Source organism: Sitophilus oryzae, unplaced genomic scaffold (assembly GCF_002938485.1).
Source record: "Sitophilus oryzae breed Bouriz unplaced genomic scaffold, Soryzae_2.0 scaffold_1420_pilon_pilon, whole genome shotgun sequence".
NCBI classification, from domain to species: Eukaryota; Metazoa; Arthropoda; class Insecta; order Coleoptera; family Curculionidae; genus Sitophilus; species Sitophilus oryzae.
In genome coordinates, this window is record NW_022146083.1 from 1,285,471 (window position 1) to 1,306,752 (window position 21,282).

The following is a 21,282-nucleotide window of genomic DNA, read 5'->3' on the forward strand; positions in this document are numbered from 1 at the left end:
ACTTTGAGATAAAAATCTCTGAAATAAATTTTAAAACTTACAGATATGAATACTATCATTTAATTAGTTATACATTTAGTTACAACATATTCAAAATTTAGGTCTATCGGTTTATGCTAGCAGTAATAACGAGTATAAATAAAAAAAATTGTCAGTACAACGCTCGCCATTTTAAGCGCACGTTCAGCTTTGGTTTTAGTTTTAGCGCTATTTTTACAGAAAATAAATTCTGAACTTTGATCAAATAACAAGAACATTATCATTGCCGATATATCCTGGTTATAATGTAGTTCTTTTTTCAAAATATTGCATTGTTTTAGCTTAAAAAAAAACTTGAATCATGCGGCTTTTTTGCGAGAGCTACCGGCGCACAGTGGGGTATTTGATACAGATAGTTGATCGAAATTTTTTTATGTAGACCTTTTATAAATTATTGCTATTTTCAATTAAAGAGGAAATAATATGAACAAAATAAAGGATAATTCGTCGATTCTAAAAAAAAAGAAAAATCACTGTTCCAGTGTTTCCATGGTCAATGCCACTAATGCCAGTAGTAACTAATACTACTAATGCTACGACTGATCCGCGAGCAATGCCCATACCACTAAAGTCGCTACTAATGCCAAATTGTGCTATACTGCTAATGGCACTAATGCGATCGCTTTGTACACAACAATGCTATCGCGGTTTACACCTCGCATTAGTATATCACTGATTGGCAAATTAGAGGAAACCAAGAATGTTTCTCTCGTTTTATCAGCAAAGTCGCAAAAAGTCGCAGTATTTTATTTTACTGTATGAAAGCCCCATGTTTACTAAGTAAAACGTATATAGACAATATGCTGAATTCTTCGAAATGCGCAACTAAATCTCTAAGTATAATAAAAATGTCACAAATTTAATCAAATTTTCTGAACGCCTAACTTTTGGTTTCAAAAAAAATCGTTAGTATAGAGAATATCAAAATAAATAATACGTTTTTGTAGAATACATACCTGCAGCTTGCTGAGCCATTTTCAATCAAAACAATAATATCAACGTAAAAAGAGCACAAGAACAACAACAATTTATAATTTTAAACATAAAATTTAGCCATTTACCTCTTATCTGTGAGAAGTAACAACTTTGACGTTTCGTTGAAACAAATGAATGCAACTAAACGCACCCATAGCAACGCTATTCATGGCAGACATGATTTAACTTATCATTTATCTTTTTTTGGGAAATCTTAAACACATTTGCTTTTTCGAATTTCGATCACCTTTTTCATGCTAATACCCCACCGTGCGGCGCGGCGCTGCGTTAATAAAGAGATAGCTATGTACGTCAATCGAAAGACAGTATTTGCGATAGTCTTTTGTTTACACGGAGTATAGAAAATTTTCACCACAGCTTGTTTACTACCAGTAGTATTTGTGCATTTTTTTAAAATTATTTATTATTAAATAGAGGAAAATTCGACCGAAAAGAAAGCTCAAAAGTTAAAAATCCGGATAAATGGAAGTGTAATATTTCCAAAAAATCTCGTGACGAGATAAAATTACAGTCTATGGTGGCTATGATTGACGTACATAGCCATCTCTTTATTAACGCAGCTCAGGTAGGGTAGCTCTGGCAAAAAAGCCGCATAATTCAATTTTTTTTAAGCTAAAACAATGCAATATTTTGAAAAAAGAACTATATTATAACCAGGAGATATCGACAATGATAATGTTCTTATCATTTGATCAAATTTCAGAATTTATTTTCTGTAAAAATAGCGCTAAAACTAATAACCATTTTTATATTTAACTGACCATTTTTATATTTATACTCGTTATTACTGCTAGCATAAACCGATAGACCTAAATTTTGAATATGTTGTAACGGAATGTATATCTAATTAAATGATAATATTCATATCTGTCAGTTTTAAAATTTATAACAGAGGTTTTTATCTCAAAGTTATAATATGCTCGAGCAATGTAAACAAATCGAAAATATAAAAGATAATCCAGTTTTTAAGGCTTGTCGGAAGAGCTAAAGACTCATGAGTATTTCTATGTAAAAATCAATACGCTACAATAATTATTAACGAAATGATGGCAGGTTTAAAATTATTTATTTTGTTAAATAGGCGCGTCGCTGTCTCGCTTGCCTATTGGGCTGCCCGCGGCCACGCGCAAAGGTCGTTGTGCAATCCGGACGCTCAATTGAATACGTCCAATCAACTACTAAAATTATTATTATACGATCTTCTAAAATTATTATTATGTACCATTGCGATAAAAAAAAGTAGTACAAGAATTAGTAGTCCCAGATAGAACTCCTGGTCTATAAGGATATTTGAATTATATTGAATTTTTTTTTGAATTTAGCCAACAACACTGTTTTTTTGTTTATCCCTAATGCATCTGCAATGTCCCGTTATGGGAACCCCGTCCCTTAATCGCGTAAGTATAATCGATTTTTGCTCTGAAGTTAAAGGTATTTTTTAAAAATTACGTGACACTAACACAAGAATATAAACCAGCAGATTAAATATTATATTTTGTTGTACTACTTTTTTTGATTTGATTTTAATAATGTTTTGTTATAGCTGAAATAGACTCAGTTATGTCCCCACTAGCAAAACCGATGCGTATATCTATGATCGCTACAATAACTGAAGCAGCCTGTCGTGTTATTACTAATCTAAAAAGTTTTATTATATTGAATAATGAATTATAACACAAGTTAAACCTTCTGAAGATATTGAAAAACACTACTCAAAATAATTATCGCATATTTGCATAAAAGTAATTATTACATATTTCTAAATGAAGCACGTATTTTTCTGCCTTTCTCTTGTGAGTTTTAGGATAATTTTTAGGGTGTGTACTGACATGTAATTTTTAGTCAGCCGACTATTTAGTTGCAAAAGTGAAAACAATACATACTTATGAAGTGGATCGACCGACTACAAATATGCATACATAAATATAGTCGGCCGACTAAAAGTTACAGGTCATCTCATAGGCTTATTGTATCGAATTTCCCTATACAGTGTCCATACCATTTAAAATCTATGTCAGGGAATTCAAAGTGTCTTGTTTTTCAAATTAATATTATTTTTAGAAAATAAACGATAATTGTTTTGAGTAGTTTATTTACTTTTTTATTTTTATTTTTAGAATTTTCACAAATTATACTTCCTTACACTTTTAGAATAATTATACTTTCTTTTTCTTCTTTCTCAGCCTGGTTCCATCCAGTGTTGGATATAGGCCTCTTCTAGGTTTTTCCATGCTTCGCGATCTCTAGCCAATCTTATCCATTGTCTTCCCGCCACTGCCCTGACGTCATCGACACATCTCTTTTTTGGTCGGCCCACACTTCTTGTTGTTCCCCTAGGTCTCCATAGGATTACTTTTTGGGGCCATCGGTCTGGATCCTGTCTTATCCATTGCCACTTCAGACTTGCCACTCTTTTAACGACATCTAATAATTTTGTTTTTTGACGTATGTGGGTATTCCGTATTTTTTTTCCTAATGGTGACTCCCAACATGATTCTTTCCATGGTTCTTTGTGCTACTCGTAGTTGTTCTGCTGTTTTCGGGTAATTGCCATATTCTCTAAGCCATACGTAAGCACAGGTAGAATGCAGCTGTCGTAAGCCTTTTTTTCTTTAGGTTCATGGGCACCTTTTTATCCTTGAAAATATCGCTCATATTTCCAAATGCTACCCATGCCAAATGGATCCTGCGTTTGATCTCCGTATTTTGGTTTTCCTTGCCCAGCTTGATTTTATGACCTAAATATATATAATGGTCTACGTTTTCAATAATAACGTTGTCAACGGTAATGTTATGGATATTGTTGCTCATTATCTTGGTCTTCTTCAAGTTCATTTTAAGGCCAATTTTCTGGGATTGGTCATTTAGCATGGTGTTTAGTTCTTGAATGTCGGTGCTCAGCAAGACAATATCGTCTGCGAACCTCAGATGGCTAAGGTGTACCCCATCGATGTTTAGACCTCTATTTTCCCATTCTAATTTCTTGAAGACATTTTTCAGTGCCAGTGTAAATAACTTGGGAGAGATGGTATCTCCCTGTCTCACGCCCTTGCCGAGTAGTATTTTTTCTGTTTTAAGGTCATCATCTAATTTAACTTGGAAGGTTGCACTATCACTATATAGATATTTTTAATAATGGAATAATATCTGGAATCAATTCTCGCGTCCTCCATTGCAGCTAGAAATGACCAGGTTTCGATGCTGTCAAAGGTTTTTTGGTAGTCTACAAAGGCCAAATGTAGAGGTATATTGTATTCTGTTGTTTTTTCAATGACAATGTTTTAATTGTTTGTAGATGATCGATGGTACTAAAACCTTTTCGAAAGCCTGCCTGTTCTATTGGCTGATAGGAATCTAGTTTCGTAGACAGTCGGTTGTTGATAATCCTAGTGAAGAGCTTGTATAGATGCGAGAGAAGGCTTACAGTAAATATGTCGTGACCCTGAGCGGTTAGGGTTGATGAATAAAACTTTGAAGAACTTTAATGTAGTTTTATTGAAGAAGACAAATTTACGAGTTAGAAATAACTAAGATTTATTACTTAATAAATGAGAAAATATAATGAACTTAATTTAACTATATGGTATATGAGAACTATTCTACTGTATGAAGTGTCGAAGAGTCGAAAGAACAAGAACATCAGAACGAGGTTTGTCAAAGGTTTTATATGAAATATGAATGACGCAAATACTGTACACTACGTGTTGCGTGATAGACATGTGGCCAGATCTTGTAAATAGTTTAATTAATTTTAGAGATAATATTCAATTAAGACGATAATATTCAATTTAGTACGCAAATAAAAGAATTTGGAATTGTACTAAATTGCTTTTGATAAGATTGCGAATAAGGAAATAATAAGAGATCGAACTTTGACATGTTACGTTCGTATATCGAATAATTATAACACATTTTTCGTGTACTCACCATTTAAACCCGTGTATTAGTATATGCCGGTTGTTTACGACATTCTCCGACAGTGGCAGCACCGTCGGAAAATGTACCAAGACTATATACTTCATAAGTTTTCTTTTGGGGATTTACGGATAATTTTGATATTTAGGATACATTTAACCAAGTATGTATGTAATTATTACCAAATAAACAATATATATTGGTATGACTAGAAGAAAAAAATCAGGAAATGCTGTTTCGAAAACATAAAACTTTGTACAACGCTTGGCGAGCAAATTTAATTAAAAGCTGAAACAATATTTCGACAAAACAACGAATGGCGCGATAGGTAAGCCTGAAGCTGGGAAGGATATTTCCTATTTTTTCCCATTTTTTTTTTCTCTCTCGCTAGTAAAAATGAACTTAATTGGCTTCGAAGAATTCAACCTGTTCGCTAGTTTATTAGAAATATAGTGCGGCATGGAAGCCTTTGATAATTAAAACGAACAGAACGTGTCGAAGAAACAAAAAAAATGACTGATATGAAATACAGCTTTGTATACAGGATGTTTCAGGACTTACGGCCGAGAAAAATCGAAGAATTAAGAACAAATCTTCTGTAGGTAAATTAAATAAAAATATCCTGTTATAAATTTAAATAAAGTCCTTAAACTAATGTCGATTTTGAAAATAGCTACCAAGTGTTACTAGAAAATTGCCATGCCATCTTGATTACAATTTTATTGAAAAATCGCTTTTTATTCAAAATTTGAGCCAGATAGGTATAGGAAACCCTAATATAGTTTAAAAGAGCATTTAAATTTACTTAGAGTTATTTAAAAAAATACATAGTGTTGTATTTGAAAAAACGAAGTTTTTATGTATGTAATAGAATAATATCAAGCTCTGTAAAATTTTATCTTTTTGGTTTGTTATTCTAAGATGGGACCATTTCAGTTTACGAAGTTATCAGTCGACATAGGCAAACGAATTTTAAAAGGCCTAAGCAAATAATCTAATGATATTCAAGACACATAAACTCTCTAAAAGTACGCATATATCCTGAGAAACTAACTATGCAAATAATACAATCTTCTAAATAATTTAAGGTCACATAAACGAGGGTAAAGTAGAACAAACATTCATCCCTTATTATCAAAACTCTATTTGACAGAGCGGTACCAGTTGTGTACCCTAGGGATATCTCAAAATAAACAACGCAGAAAAAGCACGTAGGCATGCTTAACGAAATAAGTAAAATTAAATCATCCCCTCGCTAGAGGTTTTACATTGAAAATTAAAAGTATTAAATATATGTTTTAAAATCAGAATCCAAATCTTCACGAGATGAATGCCTGAAAATGATAGAAATAGGGTTATCTTTTTTCCGTTCCTAGAGTTAAATAGAAATAGACAAAAATATGAAGAAATAAAGAGTTAATTTCTAGGCGGTTTTTTTTCTAAGGTAATCCTATGGCACGATATCATTTGTATTAGTTAAGGCTTAGATTATGAATATTATTCAGCAAATTGGTAAAAGAGTAAGATTTACACGGAAGGGTTTAAAAATTACATTTAATTAATAAATAGGACATGCTGATGCCCTCTCGGGATAAGGACCAGAAACAGAGGTGAAAGAAATCTAGGGATCTTTCGGGGAAGGAACCCTTCGGCCAATTAAAAAGGTGCGAAATATGCATTTGGATGGGTATTCGAAGGTTCCTCAAACAGGGGCGTGTCGAAGATGTAGTAACGCCTTTCAGAGATAGTACCAGCATCAGTATTTTAAATTAGACGGTCGAATTTACTCCGTGTAGATCTTATATTATCCGGTGGTCTTTTTAATTGTTTTAGTAAGTTCTCTATCTAAAAATTTTCTCAAATAAATTCTCAAGTTAGGAAATTCTAAACTATTCATGCTTAAAGTATTTTAATTGTTGTTTTGGATTTTCTCTAATATTTTTCTTTATTAATGATTTAAGACTTTCTGTTTGTTCTAAAGGCTTTAGTAAAATTTAGATGTCATTGCATAAGTGCTAATTTTGCAATTGCTCTTTTTATTAAATTCTAATTTAAATTTAATTGTTCAGTGAATATTTTTTTTAACATATTAATTTTCTGCCAACGATAATTCTAAGAGAGATTTGAAAATGTATGCGAATTGTAGATAATTTAAATTGGACTAATAAGAAGAATATTTTTTTTTAACTTTATCATCTCTGACTTTTAATTTCAATTCTCTTATTGTCATTAATTATTTTTGATTCAATTTCTTTCTTTTTCATTAATTATAAATGTTTTGTTGTTAAATCTTTTTCTTTATTTTGTTATTTATTTATTTCTTTATATTAAATATAGTTAGGTGGTGTGAAAAATCGGCATTTTATTTCTTTATTTCACCTAATCACCAAAATATTAAGTTATTTAAAAGAACACTGTGATAACCGGTACGATCTACAAGGGGATCAATGAAATCTTCGACAGGTTCTTGTTGTTGATGAAATGCTGACGGATGTTGACGTAATAAGGTAAGTGGCAATAGAGTTTATAGTAACTGAATTTAGAAAGAGCCTTTACCATAAAAGTGCGATACCTTATAACTTCTCTTTTTAGCTGGTTAGTTATATTTTGTTTCTATATGTAAACGATAATCTATATTTGCGTTTTGAAAAGACGGTGCTCTCATTAATCCAAGTTCTGCCTACCGTTCAATAAATTATTTTAATTATAATTATATAAAGGCCACACTACCATGTTAACGGACAAATCTGGAAAGTTTTGTCACATGTAAAATAAATATTTAAAATAGGCCAGCAATTTTTAATACCCCTGTATACATTTAAGGCAGCAATAATTTTTTCTCAATTTTTTTTAAGTTCATTTCTCTGGCTTCAAATTCAGCACAAGAATTAACTCTGAACAGTAATGTACAGGGTATTGACAATCTTTTTTATTATGGCATACATATTTAAATATCTTTAAATATCTCAAAAATCAAAGCATTTAAACATATTAACTAGTAGTGGGAACTATCGAATGAATACTATCGAAACATTCGATAGTTGCAATTCATTCGAATAATTCGATAGTTAGTAAGAAACATTCGTTGAAAACTATTCGAATAAAAATTATCGAATAGATCCGTCATCTGCCTTGAAATATTGTATTCTAGTAATTCGGCAGCAAAAACCATTCATTTATAAAATTCATTCATTTATGAAATTCATTTATTCGTCAGGATCGATTATAATAAAATACTAACTGAATTTTGGTGATAAGCCCGGCGACGTAGGTTTCTTTCCGAGGAACCCGACAGCAGTCGGTGGCAATGCTATGAAGAAGCCGGCATCTTTGATTTTTTGCGAGTCAGATATAGATAAGGACACATTATTTTTTATTGGTGCTAGTATTTACACAGAAAATACATTATGAAGAGCACTGTTGCCATATTTTGGTATAGTTGATATTAGCGAATATTATTGTTTAGCTTTAGTTAGTTAGGGATAGTATGTCTATATATTCTGCATTTTTTTATTAATATTCTGTTGTTACACTGCAATAATGCTTGTTATTTTGGATGTAGGAAAATTATTTTTAATGTTTTAAGCAAAAACTGGTTTAATAAATAATAATAACAGGAATAATTTGTTATATACCTATTAACAACAAAATTTAAAATCATTATTTAATATAAATATTTTTAAGTTTTTTTTTTTTTTTAAACAACAAATTAGATGTCAAAAGTATTTATATTGATCCTATTTAAAATATAGTCTCTAAATTTTTTTGTGTGTGGCAACGTTGGTTTATTAAATAATAATTACAGAACTAATTTGTTATATTAACAACAAATTTTAAAATCATGAGAAATATAAACATTTATTAATTTTTCTAAGCTTTGTGCAGTGTAATGGAAGGAAAATATAAATAAAAATTAGAAATCAAAATTATTTATATTGGGTGCTTTATATGTTGCTATTTAGAAATATATTTACTTTTATTGGCATTTTACTTTAAAAAATAAATGAAATATTTCTTCGCAAAAACTACATGTAAGAATTAGCATAAAGAATTAGCCAAATTAAATTGGCACGTGTAAAACTTTCATTTTAATTTTTCTCACCCCATAGTTTTGAGTTCGATAGCCATTTACTTAACCACATTACTTAATATGTTATTAAGTTCAACTAATTCATATTAAAACATCTAAAATACAAATATGTATTTTAAAATTAATTAATAAGTTCATCTCATACTCTCTTAAAAATTGCTACTTCTCCAAATTTCCCATTAAAAATAGACCATATACCATATAAAATTAAATAATTGAAAGATCGGACTACCGAAAACCACACAATTTTTTTTCATTTATTTTTAACTATTTTAATAAACGCAAAAATAGCACAGTATTTATACGGCGAAGTTATAAAAATTTGGAACTAATAATGCACTGACGCACAAAAAATCCAAGCAGATACTAAATTTCATTTATCCAAAGCATTCGATAGTCGTGGCTCAGCGATAACCATTTAGTCGCACGGCGATGTTGTCACATATGCTTTGGTATGCAAATGAATAAATGATTCTATTCGAATAAAACCATTCGATAGTTGAAATCATTCATTCATTAACCATTCGATAGTCTAATTCATTCGATAGTTCCCATCGCTAATATTAACCCTTTATAATAAATTCCGTATTTTATGTCCAATAAGAATCCAAAAATGAAAAATACCGGGTGTTCCATAAGAAAAAAATATAACTTCGGTTAAAGAAAAGTCTCATACAATTTGGAAACATAAATATGTATTTAAAAGAGCAATAAAGGCTGGTTTGGAACAGCGGAAAAAATAAAAACCAGCATGGTCTCGGCATGCCTCGCGTGCTTTCCGTAATTGGCCAGACGGATTCGCTAGATTTATTGGTCTTATTTACGAGGAAATTACGGAAAACCCACCTGATTTCTTTGCATACATTTTGATTAAAATCAGGCTGGCTTATTGCTACTAACAAATAATTAACTGAAAAACTTCTAAGTTTAGTTATTATTAAAGATTTTGATTTGAAAAGTTTGTTTTTAAAGTTAAGATATAAAGTTTCAATTAAAACTTATTTCATCTGATATCATCACTTAAATAAGAATTTTCTAAAATTTATTGAAAATATACAGGGACCTGTTCTAAGAAAAAAACTTCATATGAATGTATGTCCTAAATAACTTAACTTTTCAGATACAGAATGGTAAAACTAAAAAAAAAATTAAAAAAGTTTTTTAGAAAATTTCACACCTCTACTTTTCAACCAATAACATGCTTTAATGTTGACTGTTACCATGGCAACTGAAGAAATTTCCGCAAATTTTTTCGAGGCGCCAAGAAACTTTAGTGGAAATTATTTGACAGTTGAAAAGGTAAACATAAGATCTACATTCATAATGTGAATGAACTACAATGTACATATATTGAAATATTACCCATTTGAGTTTAGCATTTGATGTAACTAAGGTTGGTAATATTTTTATTTAAGGAAATATGTTAGATATACCTACATATGAATTTCTTCGAAATTGCCATGTTCTAAAAATATAGTTCTGCCGCCTTTATTTGACTAAAGCTGGTATTTTTTCTATTTAACGAAATATGATGGATATATCTATATAATTTTTTTAAATTTATTTCATGTTGAATTATCTTCAATGCCAAATCTTTAATTATATCGACTAATATAGCAAAATAATAACTAAAACTAGAAAAAAAAAAAAAAAAAAAAAAAAAAACAATTATTGTAAATGTTTGTAGGCTGGCTTGAATTGGTGGTTTGAATCTGGGTATTTTCTGTTTTTATTTTGCATTGTGCTCTGATCATGATTGAACTGGCTAGTACTTGATGAAATGCTCCTCATGGATTCAATCATCTGTTGATGATGTTCAGCGTCCAACTGTAAGTAAGGTTTGATCGACTGACTATTACTATGTCCAGTCATTTTAATGAGCTGTTGTTCACCAACTCCTTTCTTGGCCAAATTCGAAACAGCTGTTGCGCTTGCAGAATGATTGGTTATTTTAACTTTTTTGATGTCAATTTCTATATCTGAAGCTGCTGATTTAAGCCATGAAGATACAATGTTCTTACCAACTGGGCTATTCTTGTACCATCCTTTCGGATTGGGTTGATTCCAGTATGGGTTTGGTATTAAGAATAGTCTGTCGGTTAGAATAAGATTTCCCCTTTTTCCATCAGCTTTCTAAACAAGCGAACCGGACACATTTGTGGATTTTCAGGAAATTTCTAATCAGCCATTTACTATCCGACAGTTTTTAGAACCACCTTGTGTGGTTTTAGAAAAATTGAATTATATTCTATCCGACCTTTTGGGTTTCCGAAATTATCAGTTTCTTCTTTGAAGTATTGGATACAAGCAGAATGTCCTTCCCTACTCTCCATGCCAGCTCATGTGAAACTATGTGAAAAAAATTTACGCTGCAAGTCATCTGGAGTATTTTCATCACACATTTCAATAATTTTTTTTTGTATTCGTCACTGGTTAGTGCTGAAGCACTCACTTTTCCTTTTGCTGAATCTCTCTGTAGTATTTTGCGCTTAGCATCGCGTGCAGCTCTGGCGGTCACAAATTTCACATCAGAAAACGGATTAAATTTTATTTTATATTTTCGTAATAAATTTCTTGCAACTGATTAGCAGTAGAGTTCCACATCACTTTGACCACACTTTCCTTATAATCTTCAAAATTTTCTTTTTCATATTAAATGCGTAATCCTCCAGTATAGTAGCCAGGTGTACTACACTCATACACTCATAAATATTATACGACTTTTCATCACAAAATTCAACAAACTGTTTCCATACACTTGATTTCGATTTTCGGGTGTTATCTGGTTTCATATTTTCAATTTCTTCTTTAATGACTTGTTGGTTTACTTTTCCAAATCGCGACATTTCGCTATACACTTCTTACTCTAAGTACAGACGTTTTAAAACTATTAATAGCTTAATGACAGAGTCGCAAACAAAAATGACAAAACACATATTATGTCAAAAACATCACCTTGGCCAACAGCAAATTATTTTAAAATGTCATGTTGGATTAATATTTTTTTCAAATTTAGGTGTGAAATTTTCTTACCGAATGCCACGCAAGCTTAAATTATTCCTGAAAATTTTCTTTTTTTTTTTTTAATATTTTAGGAAAAGTATCCCTCGTCTTCGACTCGGGATAATTTTCAAAATAATTTTTTTTATTTTGAAATAAATTTCCGAAAATAATTTAGGCTCTTGTCTAATAATTTACTACGCCGACTGTATCTCAGAAATTAAGATATTTAGGATATACATTCATATGAAGTTTTTTTTCTTAGAATAGGTCTGAGAATCACCCCCTAGCATGCCATTACAGGAATGTCACAGAAACACCCTGTTTAATTTTCTCTATGTCCAAACGGAAAAGTTATAGAAAATCAAGACATACCTGCTGCAATGATGTGAAACACACATGGTACTCTCTGGGCTCCTATTCTATTTGAAGCATAACAGAGAAGGGTACCATAATCCAGTTCGGTGATTGGTGTGTATGAGACGACACTAGAAGTACCACTCTTGGCTATGTGAGCTTGTGAAACATCTACTGAGTCAGCGGAGTTGTTAAAAGTCCATCTGAACTGAACCTAGCAACAAAAGATTGGTATGGTTAAACAAATTCTTGATCATTTTTTTAAGCTACAAATATTGTAGGAACATATAGGGTGTCAAAAAATAGTGTATCTAATTTTGGTAAATGATTCCTAGATATAAAAATAAAATAAAAAGTTCCTATAAACATATGCCCAAAAATGCTTTACGAACAAGTTACAGCTCTCAAAACGTTAAATAAAAATAACATATTTTGTTTATTAAACGGTTTTATTTAGCTCGACCCGTACGGTATTTATTTATTTGTTTGTTTATTTGGGTCAAAATTAGAAATTGAAATTTAAGTACCTTCCTGTTGTCAGATTGATCTGAAATTTGGTACACACCTTTAGTTCCGATGACAATACAATATAGTAATATCAATAACATTGTAAATCTAAGATATCGCGGTACAAAGATGGCGGATTTCATATTTTTCCACAACCCACTCAATATGGGTATCAAATGAAAGGGCTAGTAGAATACTGTGATTATGACAAAATTTAAAATCCAAGATGGACGTCGTTACAAAATGGCGTATTGGGTGAGGGCATGAGTAGTCATGTCCAGAACAGTTGTGTGCAAGATTGTGTGACGTTAGAAGGATAGATAAAAAAATAGGTGATTAGATGTGCCTACGTAGTTAGCGGTAGCTTTACCACCCAAGTTAGGGTAATAGGTTAAAACGTGCTGAAGACTGTATGGCATTAGGGTGGCTAAAAATGTAATGTCGTAAGCGTTTTCCCCTCAAGATTGGGCGCATCTTGTTGTATATTATAGCCTTCCCCTCTACTGGACCTCTGAGGGGGTCGACCGTTAAAATGTCCGTTACTCGTGGGAACAACATGGAAGCAATAAATAAAAAAAATTGGTGTCTGGGAATTTTTTGACATGAGAAATTTGATTATGATGTCAATATGACTCCTACTTGTAGAGGGCGCCACCTACATATCTTTTAACTGATTTGAAGAGTAATAACTTTTAGTCCGTGCCTGTATAATATTACTGAGTAAAAAAATATATGTTCACGACATTTTTTACGGAAAAAAAGTCTCTTGGGAAAAATCGCTACGAGTAATGGTTCTCGAGATATTTGGAATGGAAATTATCAATATCTGTCATCATTTGCTGTCCTCCATTCGCGAATTTCAAGTTCCAGAGCTTTACGCCCTGGGCTACTCGAGAACGGTTCTGAAAGGAGCTGTGCGTGATAGCCTGGTGCCTCCATATGGCGCGGAACAGTTCTGAACTTTATGACTCAATTGAATGGAGTGAGAGTATCACAACAGTTCTTGAACAGTTCAGAGCTGCACAACTGCATGAATGGAGTCATAAATTAAATATCTTCACTATACAGGTTGTTAACTGGACAGTTACTTATAGGGAAACAGAATGGCAATACTGCCTATTGAGAACGCATGCACATATAGGGTTTTCTGCCGACTCGTCCCGGACCGAGGTTGCCATATTTTAACCATAAAGCTCTTTCCGCGAGTAATAAACACATTAACAACCTGTATAGTAATTAGACTGAAATCATAAGTTCCAAATCTTTTTGTGCCAAAAGTTCAACAGAAACTGTTTTATCAAACTTCGCAGAAAAGTTTATGATTAATTAAAAAAAAAAATCCCGAATTTATTTCAGTCAAATAACTATCTACTCAAGGTATGTTTATTTTTTGTCAATGACATGTATTGACTAAGTATTTCCATTCCACATAGCATCAAATTTCATGAATTTATCTATAATGTCCATCAGAGTTATTATGAAAGGAAGTATTTTTTTAGAAAACTTAACTACCCTGTGTCCCAAAAGTTAAGATATTTAGGACATATACATTCATAGGAAGTTTTTTTTCTTAAAATATATCCATGAATCACCACCCCCCTAAAATACAATAAAATCGAAAAAAAAAACGGGGTCAAAGACGACTGGAGAATAACAATCGATGATAATTTTGGCGAGGTCAAGCTTTAGACGTCATCTACTTTTTTTAATGCCTTTTACTGTCAGTTGGCCTTAAGAATGTTTTATTTTTTTACATTGAGTAAATATTATTTTAAATAGTGTTGTAGTTTAAAATTCGAGAAAAAAGTTGAAAATATTGTGATGGGGGGGGGACCCGTCTATCTAAAAATAAACGTATTTCTTTAAACTCAAAATAGTCAATTTTAGGACACTCTGTATACATAAATAATTATTGTTTTTTAAAATATTATTTGAAAACTAGAGAGAGAGAAATCAGACAAGGAACAGAGATGATAGACGTTAGGTAATAGCTTTGAGACGCATTGATGTTATTTTGGTTTGCAGGTTTTGGTCATTTTAAGAATATTATTATAATTAATGTTAACTAAAACATATATTTTATTTTCTTGTGGTAATATTCTGTGCTAAAAATTATCCTGATTTATTTGATCTGAAAATTGATTGAATTTATCCTGTGAATAATTTTAGTTTAAAAGTAATCTAAATACAATCGTTTACTGTCCATCCGTGGCGATATTTTTGGTTCAGTGTGACAACAAGAGCCTTGTTGAGTGTACAAATATTTTTCGACCGTGCCAGGGCGAATATCTTAGCTAAAAAATGAGCAATCAAAATCAAAGAATAGAGTAACTCATAGTCGAACGGTATTTGCACCAGAACCAACAAACCTTTAAGTTTAACTTGATGCCTCGAAATCAGAGGCTTTAGTACTTGCGGGTGGGGATATGCTAAACTAACCAAAACTCTTCTTATTACGATCTTGGATATGTTATACTACAATAGATATACAGGGTGTTTCAAAACAAATGCGAAAAACTTCAGGGGTGATTCCTTGTTGTTCAAAATAAAGGGTACTTTGCTTAATAAACGTTGGGACAAAAAGTCAACTATTAGGGGAGATATTGCGGTACAAAGATGGCGGAAAATAATGTTTTATTTTTATCTTGAAAACGAAAAGAGACAGATTAATAAAATTTATGGAAGCATTACTGTTAGGTGAAAACACACTTTCTGGTAATTTTTTTTCACTTTTTTAAAATGAGTGGAAGGGGTTGAAATAAACTACCCATATCGTTCTTGTTAACGAAATTTAAAGAAAAATCTTATCAAACACATGCAAAAAAATTAATTTGGATAGTTTAGTTTGTTTAGAAACTTTTTTATCTCTTGTATTTTTTGATGAAACTCACCGATTTGAAATTAAAATAAAATGTAAAGCATTACATGTCAGGACAAAAACATTTTCTGATAAAGAATCTAGTGGGCTGCTGTAATTTTTTAGGAAAAATCTAGTCGGCCGCTGTTACTTTTAGGATGTTCCTAATATTATTTTATTTGACATTACTCTACTGCAATACGTTATTATCTAGATGATTATTTATTATCGTTATTATCACTATATTCTTAATCTAAAAATGTTTTTGTCCTGACATGTAATGCTTTACATTTTATTTTTTAATTTCCAATCGGTGAGTTTTATCAAAAAAAACACAATAGGTAAAAAAGTTTCAAACAAACTAAATTATCCAAATTAAAGCATTTGCATGTGTTTGATAAGATTTTTCTTTAAATTTCGTCAACAAGAATGATTGGGTAGTTTATTTCAACCCCTTCCACTCATTTTAAAAAAGTAAAAAAATTACCTGAAAGTGTGTTTTCATAACAGTAATGCTTCCATAAAATTTCATTAGTCTATCTCTTTTCGTTTTCAAGATAAAAAATAAAAACATTATTTTTCCGCCATCTTTGTACCGCGATATCTCCCTAATGGTTGACTTTGACCCAACGTTTATAAAGCAAACTACCCTTTATTTTGAACAAGGAATCGCCCCCTAAAGTTTTTCGCATTTGTTTTGAAACACCCTGTATGTGTCTGGAAACCTTCTATCCTTTTTCAATCTTTTTATAATTAGTGTTAATTTTGAGAAGTTTTATGTCATTTTTTAATAAATGACATCTAGAAAATAATAATAATCGATAGTGCTCACTCACTAGTCGTCTTTGACGCCATTTTTTTCCGATAATATGGCATTAGCAAGTCATTAAGGAACATAGCAGGACTCATTTTTAAAGCACATTTAATGTGTATGGCACAAAAACTTATCTATTCTAAAGCCACTGTAATTTAATAATTTAATTTTTTTTTCATTATTTTCATTTTATAGGATTTTTTTTTGAATTAAAAAAAAAACAGCAAAAACGTAATATGAATTTCCCTAATTCGGGCTATATTTTTATTTCGAAAAAGACCAACAAACAACTTGAACGCCTCTCATTTCGAATTGTTTATGTAAGCCTGTACGAGCTCCCTGTCCCTAAAAAAAGAACAGCAAAACCCCAATTTTAAAAATGCCAACGTTTTTTCTGTCCATTCCCATATCGGCTATTTTATGTTTTCCATAAATCATGGAGAATGCTCACTTCGTCTGGCGAGAAGCGTTTGATTGTTGTGCGCTCCGGGAAAGGGTATAAAAATAAACACGATAAAATTTTTGCAAGGCTTCGGTAAGAATAAAACTTTATTTCTGTTTAAAGTATCCAGTTTCATTGTGGAATAAAATAAACGGTTGGAAATTTGTAGGGAACTGGAAATTATTCCCATTACAAAATAGGAGAAACAGTGTGAGAATGATCTTCTAGTTAATGGTGTAATTTTTAGCAAATAATTCTGTTTTTTCAAACTTCACAAAAACTTTTTGGGATTGGCAAGCACGTGGCCAAAATTAATACTTTTGTGACGTTTGAAAAAAATAGATTCTTATATTCCTTACCTCTTTCTGCTGTGAGCTGTTTTTCCGGTAGCCTCAAAGTTGAGGCCTGCAAAATGACCGGTTCGCTTCGTCCTTTGGAATTGTATGCAAAGAGAACCGCCTGGTACTGCGCTCCTGGCTCCAGATTGCTGACTGAAAACCTCGCTATAGGGGCGGTAAGGTTGTCTTTCAGTACCTGGGACTGACTTTCTTTCAACTGTAAAAATAATAGAGTAAAGTAAAGGCGTAAGAAAAACGGAAATTGCATATACAATACAGGTTTATTAAAAGTTTTTTTGGGTCCAACAAAGAAATAATATTAATCCTCGCAAGCGGGTGGAACACTTTGGAACACCCTGTATGATTTAAAAAAAATCAAAATATAAAAAAAAAATTATCCGTGTCCAAGCGTTTTCCCGAAAGACTAACCGTTTTTTAAATAACAAATATTGTAATATTTGAGGGGCGTGTTCACCCTCTTGGAATTTGAGATTCGAGATACCCCTCCTTATCCAACCTCTATATCCCACAGTCAATCCGTTTGCCAAAAATCAGCTTTAAACGTCAAGCAATTTAAGCAGAATCGTGATTAGTCTATGGTCATATTTTATGAAACACCCTGTAGGTATAAATTTAAAAAAAATCTTAAAATATGTAAAACAACAAAATAAAATATACGTGTTTAAGATTTTTTCCGAAAAACTCACCGTTTTTTAAATAAAAAAATATTTTAATATTTGAGGGATAGTTTCACCCCCTTAGAATTCGAGTTTCCAAAAATCCCTTCTTAAAGAAAGAAAGAAAGAAATTGCTTTATTGTCATAAAAAAATTTTACAATTTTGTTGACAAAGCTTAAAAAAGAGAATATAAAAAACATACAAAACTTCACTTAACAATAGAAAAACATATAAAACTAACAGCAAACATACAAAACTAAAACAATACTTTATACAATTATAGAAATTGTACATTGTCAAAAATTTATTTAATTAAATATAAATAAAATATAAACATACATGTAAATAAACAACTGTATATAATGTCAATACTAAATTTAAATGGATAGAAAACAAAATCATTTCTTAAATTTAGCGAATGTGTGTTAAATTTAGAACCCTAGATATTAATAAAAAAACCGCGTAAAAGGCTTTCTCCAGTAAGTATGATCTCAAGGCTCTGCGAAATGCAGGAAAGGATGAAATGGAATTAATTTCAGATGGTAGATGATTGTGCATTTTTTTTGCATTGTACAATATGGAACTCTTTACTAACTCAGAGTGAGGGATTGGCAGATACAAGTTATGCTCTGCGTTCCTAATTGGATAGCCATGAACTGGACCTAGAGAAATACTCGATACGTGCTTGCGAACTAACGCTTCGGACAAATAGTATGGAAGAGTTTTTATTGTTCATATCTTTTAAACAAGTCCCGATCAGTTTGAGCACGACTGGTTAGCCTCAGTGAATATCGCACAGCTCTCTTGTTAAAAATTTGAAGAGTAAGTATTTGTTGAGTCGCACAACACGCACCCCAGAATGGAAGTGCGTATCAGAGATGCGACTCCAAAAGGCATAATAGACTGTCCTAGATGTTGACAAATTAAGCACATTAGCAACTGATCTAAGTGCGAAACAGGCAGAACTTAATTTTTAGCTAAAGCATCGATGTGCAAATCCATTTTAAATAGTTGTCCACAACAAGGCCTAAAATTTCACAGAATCAACGACGTCAATGGTGGTATTATCAAGTTGAAAAAGGTAGCAACGTACTTTTATATGATAAGACTTTAGTTTTAGAGACGTTGAGACACAGATAATTAGAATCGCACCATGTTTTTATGTTGATTAAGTCAATGGAAATGGTTCTATGAAGTGCCGTGGTGTCCGGGCTGCTCCATGTGAAACAAGTATCATCCGCGAAGAGACAGATTTTACCACTGATGTCCAGACTAGCAATATCGTTGATAAACAACAGAAACAAAATAGGACCTAGCACTGAGCCCTGAGGTACTCCGCATTCTATTGGCTTGCAAATTAAGGTAGGACTTAAACCATTCAAGAGGCGTTCCCCTGATACCATAGTACTGCAATTTGTTGAGTTAGGATGTTAATTTAACACAATCGAAAGCTTTCGAGAAATCACAGAAAATTGTTGCTGTAACGAGACGGTTGTTCAGACTGAGTATACATTATTAAACAGCGAAAACATAGCGTCATTTGTACATTTGTTACTCAAGAACCCAAACTGAAAGGGGATGAGTCATTTTGTATTTTAGAAGAAATGATACAAGCCTCTTTTTAACAGTCTCTCCATGATCTTCGATAACGTGGGAAGGAGTGCAATTGGACGATAGTTGGAAGCTTGCTCTTTATCACCTCCTTTATGCAAAGGAATAATTATCGCCGACTTAAGGCAATTTTGGAAAAGCACCATCTTCAAATGACATATTAATTAAGGCTGAAAGATGGTTTAATGTACATTCCGGCATACTAGAGAACATTTTAAGAGTAAGTCCGTCAGTCCCTGCTGAAGATTTATTTTAATATCATTTAATGTATTGCGAAGCTCTGCCAACCCCACAGGCGTAAGGAAGAATGCAAATTAACATTATAGTCAGAGAGAAATGATAGAGGATCAAGGGAGGGTGAGATAGTATTCACTATATTCTTCGCCACATTTACAAAGTAATTGTTTAGGTCCTCAGGTGAAGTTGAGGTTATGTTGGACGAAGAAACATTACTCCTCAAGTCATTCACAATCGACCATGTTTCTCTTATCGAACCTTTACACCCTAAAGTCAATCCGTTTTCCAAATGCGACAGCTTTTTACATCAAGCGCTTTCCAAGCAGGATCGTGACTAATCTATGACCAGATTTTCAAAACACCCTGTATACATTTTTAAAAAATCTTAAAATATCCTTCAAACAAAATAAAATATACGTGTTTAAGCGTTTTTTTCGGAAACTTGACCGTTTTTTAAATAAAAAATATTTTAATATTTGAGGGGTGGTTTCACCCCCTTGGAACCTTAATTTCGAATCCCTTCTTACACCCTAGAATCAACCTGTATGCCAAAATTGAGCTTCTTACGTTGAGTGGTTTGAGCAGGATCGTGATTAATCAGTGAGTCAGTCACTTAAGGATTTTATATATTAGTATAGATGTTCGGTATGGTTTAGTTTTTGTGACTTGGAAAAGATATATTTTTTTGTGATAACGTCACAGTGTTCTACGAATTTTTGCAACAGGTTACAATCTGGCAACAGTATATTTACAACACAGTTTCTGATATATCGCTCATCACTAATAAAAACTACATTACCGTTGTTGACATGACATAAAATTACTGCAGAGATAATATACATAACCCCCCCGTTTTTGTTGTTATCGCTTCGAAATTCATTAAATAACTTGACAAGGCATTAAATTCCACCCGACCAACCCTAAAAAGCCAATATTTAATTTAATTAGTTGGACAGACCTGATAGATCGATAGTAACCGCTGGATATATTATTGCAAAACCACCGGGATATTCATTATTTAGGTGGTCGAAATTAAATTCTATATCCGGTCGCGTTTTTATAACATTAAATGCCAACAGAAATAATTTTGTTGCATATTATTACCGGTTATAATAACTGATATTAACAATTAATATATATTAATTATTAGTTTATGAAAATACACTCCTCAATTATAATGCTTTCTATACAGTGCAAACAAAATAATAAACTTTAGTAATAAAATTCTACAGCGACCTATACCGGGTGCGTCTCAAAAGTGGCTCATCTTTATAACTTTTTATTTTTTCAGATAAAGAAAACGAGACTTGGTATGTTAGTAGATTGATTGACGTATTTAACTGTTTTTGATCACTTCCTGTTTCACCGGAAGTGACTACAACTTTTAATTTTTAAATGATA

At 31.9% G+C, this 21,282-nt stretch overlaps 1 protein-coding gene across 1 annotated transcript in view; it reads right to left on the minus strand.

Moving 5' to 3' along the window:
• Positions 1-21,282, minus strand: part of LOC115876219 (Down syndrome cell adhesion molecule-like protein 1) — a 337,865-nt gene that overhangs the window by 87,023 nt on the left and 229,560 nt on the right. The window contains 1 exon segment of the mRNA XM_030891919.1: positions 12,416-12,611. Within this exon segment, the coding sequence (XP_030747779.1) occupies positions 12,416-12,611 (196 nt within the window).